General features: G+C 38.9%; 2 protein-coding genes across 2 annotated transcripts; both read left to right on the top strand.

Moving 5' to 3' along the window:
- Nucleotides 1–1,277: 1,277 nt before the first annotated feature.
- On the top strand, nt 1,278–3,377 carry LOC131356249 (zinc-binding protein A33-like). The gene is made up of 5 exons (XM_058395170.1): nt 1,278–1,585; nt 1,669–1,902; nt 1,994–2,049; nt 2,131–2,243; nt 2,346–3,377. The coding sequence occupies exons 1-5, from the start codon at nt 1,583–1,585 to the stop codon at nt 2,852–2,854; spliced, it is 915 nt and encodes a 304-aa protein (XP_058251153.1). The 5' UTR covers nt 1,278–1,582; the 3' UTR covers nt 2,855–3,377.
- A 189-nt stretch (nt 3,378–3,566) lies between these two features.
- On the top strand, nt 3,567–6,705 carry trim109 (tripartite motif containing 109). Its single transcript, XM_058395166.1, has 6 exons — nt 3,567–4,561; nt 4,757–4,852; nt 5,058–5,291; nt 5,399–5,493; nt 5,565–5,680; nt 6,200–6,705. The coding sequence occupies exons 1-6, from the start codon at nt 4,103–4,105 to the stop codon at nt 6,703–6,705; spliced, it is 1,506 nt and encodes a 501-aa protein (XP_058251149.1). The 5' UTR covers nt 3,567–4,102.
- Nucleotides 6,706–7,055: the final 350 nt, after the last annotated feature.

Below are 7,055 nucleotides of genomic sequence, written 5' to 3'. Positions count from 1 at the left end.
AGTCATCTAGCCATCACAGTTTGGTCCTTGTCAAACTCGCTCAAATCCTTACACTTGCCCATTTTTCCTGCTTCTAACACATCAACTTTGAGGACAAATTGTTCACTTGCTGCCTAATATATCCCACCCACTAACAGGTGCCATGATGTCAGTGTGACCTGTCAGTGCTCATAATGTTATGCCTGATCAGTTATTCTTCAGGTTATTCTTCAACCCAAGCATTGTTAAAATGTGAATCAACCAGCAGCACATGCTCCACATTATTGTGTCATACCACATGCCTACATTTATGTGAAAGTCTTTTTTTGCTAGGAAATACACTAATCCCTGCACTTATTAATTTACATGGTAAATTTACCAGAGGAAAATGTGGAACTCTATTCATTATCCTTATATATTCACAGTCTTAACCTGTAGTTGCCAAATAATCAACTTTCAGTGTTTGAAGTTATGTCAGAAAACCAAAAATAATATACACTAGGAAAAAAAAGTAAAGTTAACAGAAGAACCAAAATTCTATAAGTAAACTGTAGCAAGCAAAAAAATATTTTGAGCATTATATTTTGGAGGAGTGCAGAGACAGGAATATCAGATCATATTAACATTTTTATATCAACACAGCTACGTCTGTTATCACTTAGGACAGTCCAGCTATGTATATGTTTGTGACTGTATTATGTTTATTTACATAGAAATAAACGTTCCTCAAATAGCACACATGATTTCTGCAAAGTGCTCTCTGCCATTATGGTAAAATAGATGGAATGAAGGAAGTTCCTTGTCAATGTTTCCAGTAACTCAGTGTTGATTGGTTTATGAAAGGTTCTACCACTTTCAGTTTTAATTATTTCAGTAGCTGAGAGGAAAGCCGTGTCGAGACTTGTGCAGCAGCTCTGACTTCATTTACAGCTCCGGACTGCAAAGTGATTCAGGTCGAGGAATCAAAGTATCAGCTCAGCAATGGCTTCTGGTTTGTCTCATCAAATCCGCTGTCCAGTGTGTTTGAACGATTTAAGGGATCCAGTGTGTCTTCCATGTGAGCACTTCTACTGTAGAGGATGTATTACCGAGCACATGACCAGAAACGCTGCTGACACCAAATGTCCAGAATGCCGTAGACCTTTTGCTCCGAATGATATCAGAGTAAACCGAGTTTTAAGAAACTTGGTGGATGCGGCCAAAGACCATCTGAGGGAACATCAAGCCTTGGTTGACAGGGTGACTTCTGCTTCCGCACGGACCTCGATCATCAACCAAGACTTCACAGAACACTGTACATACCACAATGAAAAACTCAAGCTTTTCTGTGTGACGGATCAAAAACTAATCTGTGTTGTCTGCAAAGAGGACAAGACACACCGGGGACATAGTTTTAAAACTTTGGATGCTGCATTCCATGACAAGAAGGTAAATTCAGTAAGGTTCAAACTTTTTAAGTGATTAAATGGTGTTGTCCATTTAAGTGTTAAAGTCTGATAAATTCCTTTAGAAAAAGATAACTGAGACTCTGGAATCTTTGCTCGGAGTAGAAAACATACTGGTCGATTTGATTAATGAGCAGGCTGAAGAGATTCTGAAAACAATGGTAGGTGACATACCACACTTCATAATGAGATGTTGTGTTGTTGTGATGTTTACTGAGTATAAAAGGCCATTTATTTCTTCTAGGGGAAATCCAAATCATTATCAGACCAGATCTCAAACCAGTTTATGAAGCTGCACCAGTTCCTGGAGGACAAAGAGAGGGAGGTGAAGAAAAAGCTAGAGGAGGAGGAAAAACAAATCTTGGCCATAATGGGAATAAACATGTTTACAATGGAAGAAATGTTGTCAGACAGAGGAGAAAAACAAGGAATGATGAGGTCAGCTTTAGAGATTAATCAACCTAGCCGGTTCCTACAGGTAAGTAATGATTTTTTTTACTCAATAAAACTTTTAAATAGAAGCTATGAGTTAAAAAGAATAAATCTGATTCATGTTTGTTTTCCTGCAGTGGTGGAATGAGACTGGACGCTTTGTAGTTCGGAAAGTAGTCATAGGAAATTCAACGTGAGTAACATTGTATAGATAATATAGGCAAAAAGGTTACATTTATTACATTTTAGGAATTTATTACAAAATGATTTTTAGGCACCTGGCCCTGGAGGATCTTAGGGTTGTACCCGACACCCTGTCTCTTGGTCCCTATGAGACGCTCCTGCAGTTCTTTGTGTGGAAAGAGATGTTGAGATTCATCCAGCTAGGTGAGAGCTGACTGCCTATGTGCATGGCATACCTTTTGAAATGCAAAATATCTGCACTTACAAGTTAGTTATCATAACCACTTCTATTTGTTCCCCATCAAGTGCCTCATCACCACACTGTGGAGGACAAAGGCGATCAAAGCATCAGCATTTCTCCCAGTGGACTCTGTATTCAGCCCAAGAAGGTGACAAGAATCCAGAAAAACAAACCCAACTCACTTTGGCTAAAGATAGTGTCATCATTTAACACAGGGAAACACTACTGGGAGTTGGATGTGGGGAGGAAAGTGGACTGGGGTGTTGGGGTTTGTAGCTGTGAATCGGGTAAAATTGTCAATGACACGGTGCTTTGCTTCAACTCAGATTCTAGCTACCACATCGAACAGACCCACGATACGGACAAAAGCACAGTAGATCTTACATCACAGCCTAGGAAGATAGGCGTGTACCTGGACTGTGAGAGAAATCTGATCTCATTCTATAATGCTGACAAAATGATTCTCATTGATACTAGAGTCTTGTCAAAACCACCACCCTATTCTCTCTGTCTCTCTCCTGGTCTTTATTTGGATGGAAAGAACAGCGATCCACTCACTATTTGCTGGTATTGAGAGCAAAATGATACCTAACTATGCAAGTTAAATTTAATGTTTTAAATAAAGGTATTTTATTTGATTGGTTATTAGGCACAGTGCATTTTGCTATGACAATAGTTCCTACCAAAAATCAAATTTATGTATTAATGTGATAATGCATTCTAATACAAGAGCATTTCTAGACTAAAATCTCATTCACATGGACACAAAAATGATTGACATGGTTAAACCCAAATTTATGATTTTACTTTTTATTTCCTTTGAGATTTCCTTTTATGAGATTAATATTAATCGAATAAGATTATGCAGCTTTTTTCTTTTGGTAGAATAAATTTTTATAATGACTGTAGTTTTATGAACGCTCCACAACATTAATTGTAATTATAAATGAGCAAAAGGTAGGACATTATTTTTTTAATATTTAATAAAAACTCTGACAGTCTTTCACATCAGGCCATTTCACTTCAACCTGTGTACAATTCTTAATGTATAATCTGTATATCGATGTTTACTGTATGATTGCATTATTCCTTTAGTCTTTCAGTACATTCATCATTGTTTAAAATGTATTTATATTTTTCATTGTATAAAATATTGTCCTTAAAAGAAATAAACCAAACATTTCACAAACAAGGATTTCTTTTCAAAGCAGATACAGTTAAAAGTAAAGGATATGCATGCTAATTATAGACCGAGAGGACAACAGAGCTTTGGACAGAAGTGTGGCTCATCAGTGCTCGCATTTTATGTTCATGTGACAATCCAGTCACCTGTTGGATTTCTTCACCAGCTGATTTGTAACTTGCTCAAAAGCATGAGAGTTTGTTGTATTGGATATGTATTCCTAATTCATAGGAATAGGAATTTGTGTGCTGATCCTTTTTCTGCTACTATAATGGCAAAGGAAGCTTTACGGCTTTGTAGACTGTACTATTAACCTGAGTGCCATTGCAGTTTACTACTGGCCAGAGTTAATGGTGGGAGAATGCAGGTCAGTGTCTGAAACATGTGCTTACACCCAAATATAGAAACCTGAGGAAAACAGGGCGGAGGGGTGACGAACACATGCCCAGAAAAACCCTCCAGTCTCTGCCGAAGTCCAGTGTGGTGGACATATGCTGTCAGTTATCTGATAGTCAGCAGCTGTTATTAGGACCATCAGAGTCTGTTTGAAAGCAGCTTATGGCTTTTAGAGGACACAAAATCTGATGTTTTAATTAATACTTTACTGAATAGATAGATAAACCATATACAGAAGCTGCTATGGATTCTCGACTCTTCAAGCAGATTCAGTGTTCGGTGTGTTTGGGGGAATTTACAGACCCGGTGAGTTTGCTATGTGACCACACATTCTGCAGGCAGTGTATCAGTAACCACTCGCAGACCAGCAGCCGCTTACGGCTGTGTCCCGAATGCCGTCGACCGTATACCATGTGGGACCTACGATCCAACCGGGTCCTCAGGAACATGGTGGATGCTGTGAGGGAGCACCTCACGGAACAACAAGCCATAAGAGACAGGGACATGGGCGTCGCTGGAGCCAACGGGCTGAAAGCAGGACTGTTCATGGAACCAGAGAAACTAGTGTGTCCTGACCATGATGAGAGGCTCAAACTGTTCTGTGAGACGGATCAAAAATTGGTGTGTCTAATTTGTAGAGATGGAGATAAACACCAAGGGCACAAGTTCAAACCAGTAGATGAAGCAGCAGAACCCAAAAAGGTCAGTGGAAGACAATTGTGAGTGACAAAATAATGCAGGCTAGTTTTGAAAGAACCTCTAAGCAAGCGTTTTCTTTATTGACATATACTCTATAATGTGTATTCTGCATTATAGCTCATGAAAAGTTCTAGTTTCTAGTCTTTCAAAGATTTATTCATCTAAATTTTCTGTATCTTCTAATAATCTGTATTTTAGGAGATGCTAAAAGAACCTCTAAGTTTCATATCAAAAGATAACAAAGAGCTGGAAGAGCTGATTAAGAGGCAGACCAATGAAATCACAAAAACTGAGGTGAGAAGTAACAACCGCTTTAATTGTCCAGCTGACATTCACCATCTGACCAGAATTTGATATTTATCAGTCATTAATGTTGCTGAAGACTCTAATTAATCACTCTTTATTATTATTTATTTGTGGAGTCTGTATTAAATAGAAATGATGAAACATGCTTTAGCATCATGAAACAGTGACATTATCACAATCTGAATCTTGATAGGAGCGGTCCAAACAGCTTTCAGCCCAAATCTCAGCTCAGTTCCAAGAAATGCATCAGTTTCTTCATGAGAAGGAGCAGGAAGTGAAAGCGCTGCTTGAGAACGAAGAGAAGGCCGTGGTAGAGAAGATGCAGAAGAATAGAAATGACATAGAGGAGAAACTATATGCTGGAAAAGAGCATGAAGACATACTAAAGTCAGTCATTGAAACTGATCAGCCTGATGGATTTCTGCAGGTTTGACTCCAGTCTGTTTCTACAAAAGAATATGAGTTTCAGTTTTCACTCCTTACACTGATATCACAGTTTACAGCACATACAGCCTTCCTCTCTGTCTTGTGCAGTGGTGGACCGAACATGGCCTGGGTTTTGTTGAAGGGATGAGGCAGGTTCATGGCAGTTGGTCTAAAAGGAATGAAAATGCTTTTCAGTCACTAGAGTGAGTATTCGTAAACATTTTATGTCTTAAAACTTTTTGGACAGAAATTCTGATTACAGTATCCACTGAAGGTATATGTCAGGGGTGAAGGGCCTCAGTGTGGCATCTGAATCCCTGTTTCTTGGCCCCTATGAAACTCATCTGAAGTTCTTTGTGTGGAAGAAGATGCTTGGCTCCATTAAACCAGGTAACAATCATTTAAATCTACTTTTATTATATAAAAACATTCATGTTAATGTAGATACACTATATCATCTAATGTATATGGATCACACCCATGCTCTTCTGGGAAGGCTGTCCACTAGATTTTGGAGTGTGGTTGCGAGGGTTTGTGCTTATTCGGCTACAAGAGCTTTATTGAGGTCCGGATCTGATGTCAAACCATTCATTCAGTCTTCATAGTCGTTGCTTTGTGCACAGGGGCATTGTCCTTCTAGAAAATGTTTGGACCCAGGTTAGTTCCAGTGAAGGGAAATCTTAATGCTATAGCATGCAAAGCCATCCTACACAATTGTGTGCTTCTAACTTAGTTTGGGGAAGGACCACAGTTAGGTGTCCACATAGTTTTGGCCATGTAATGAATAAGCAGACATGGCTGATTTATTGCAGTTTTCTGGTTTGTAGCATATCAAAGAAAAACATTTTGAAGAGAATTTAAATCATGATTACACACAGCATGATCCCAGGCTATAATTTCTTTCCACAGTTCCTGATCGTAATGTAATATCTGACTGCCATGACCCATATTTGAGGGTTTCCTCTGACGGCCGCAGTGTGACTCGAACAGACAAGAAGGGAATTTTCTATCGCCAGAAAGATTATAGACCACTGGCCAGAACCCACAAGTCCTTTCAGTCTGGACAGCATTACTGGGAGGTGGACGTGGGAGAAAAGATTGACTGGAGTGTCGGTGTCGATGGCGGATATATAAGCAACCTAAATAAGAACATCAGGCTTCAGCTGAAACATAACCAAGGCTACTCTGTTAAGGAGAATAGCACAGAGACTGATAAGGAGCTGGCAGTGAAGCCACGGAGAATAGGGATATACTTGGACTGTGACAGGCATCAGGTTTGTTTTTATAATGCTGATGATATGACTCTCCTCCATACATCTACTTATTTATCTTTCACTCCTTATTTTCTGAGTCTGTCACCAGGAGCTCACCTACAAGGCAGGAACGCTGATCCATTGACAGTGTGCTGGAATTGATATACCTCAGTAACAAATGCCACAATCTCAGCAACATAAAAAAAATCTATAATGGTGTTTAGAGCATCATGATGGCTACCATTTTAAATTCACTCTACTGATTTCCTCCTTTACACTGCAGTATGCAAGATAGCCATCACGAAACCATCCAGTGCTCACAGATTCCTGGCTGTTGATAAAGTGTAGCATTTTTAGTTGGGGCTTGCAAAAACAACTTGCAGAGATTAGTGTACGTGTTACATAAACCTCATTCTCTAAGCTTGATATGTGATTAAATCAAAATCAACTGTTTTTTTTTTTTTTTTTTTACAGTTTATTCTTTGTCCTCACTTGTAATGATTAAAAAATAA

The sequence above is a fragment of the Hemibagrus wyckioides genome, linkage group LG01, assembly GCF_019097595.1.
Source record: "Hemibagrus wyckioides isolate EC202008001 linkage group LG01, SWU_Hwy_1.0, whole genome shotgun sequence".
Taxonomy (NCBI): domain Eukaryota; kingdom Metazoa; phylum Chordata; class Actinopteri; order Siluriformes; family Bagridae; genus Hemibagrus; species Hemibagrus wyckioides.
Note: the sequence above shows the minus strand (reverse complement) of the source record. Positions and strands in the feature narration are given on the sequence as shown.

Bases quoted from the DNA above. Each gene is read 5' to 3' on its own strand.
- LOC131356249 (XM_058395170.1), top strand. The intron at 1,903-1,993 runs GTAAGTAATGAT...GTTTTCCTGCAG, and splicing joins AACCTAGCCGGTTCCTACAG to TGGTGGAATGAGACTGGACG. The intron at 2,244-2,345 runs GTGAGAGCTGAC...TTCCCCATCAAG, and splicing joins GTTGAGATTCATCCAGCTAG to TGCCTCATCACCACACTGTG.
- trim109 (XM_058395166.1), top strand. From the start codon at position 4,103: ATGGATTCTCGACTCTTCAAGCAGATTCAGTGTTCGGTGTGTTTGGGG. The intron at 5,494-5,564 runs GTGAGTATTCGT...TATCCACTGAAG, and splicing joins AATGCTTTTCAGTCACTAGA to GTATATGTCAGGGGTGAAGG. The intron at 5,681-6,199 runs GTAACAATCATT...TTCTTTCCACAG, and splicing joins GCTTGGCTCCATTAAACCAG to TTCCTGATCGTAATGTAATA.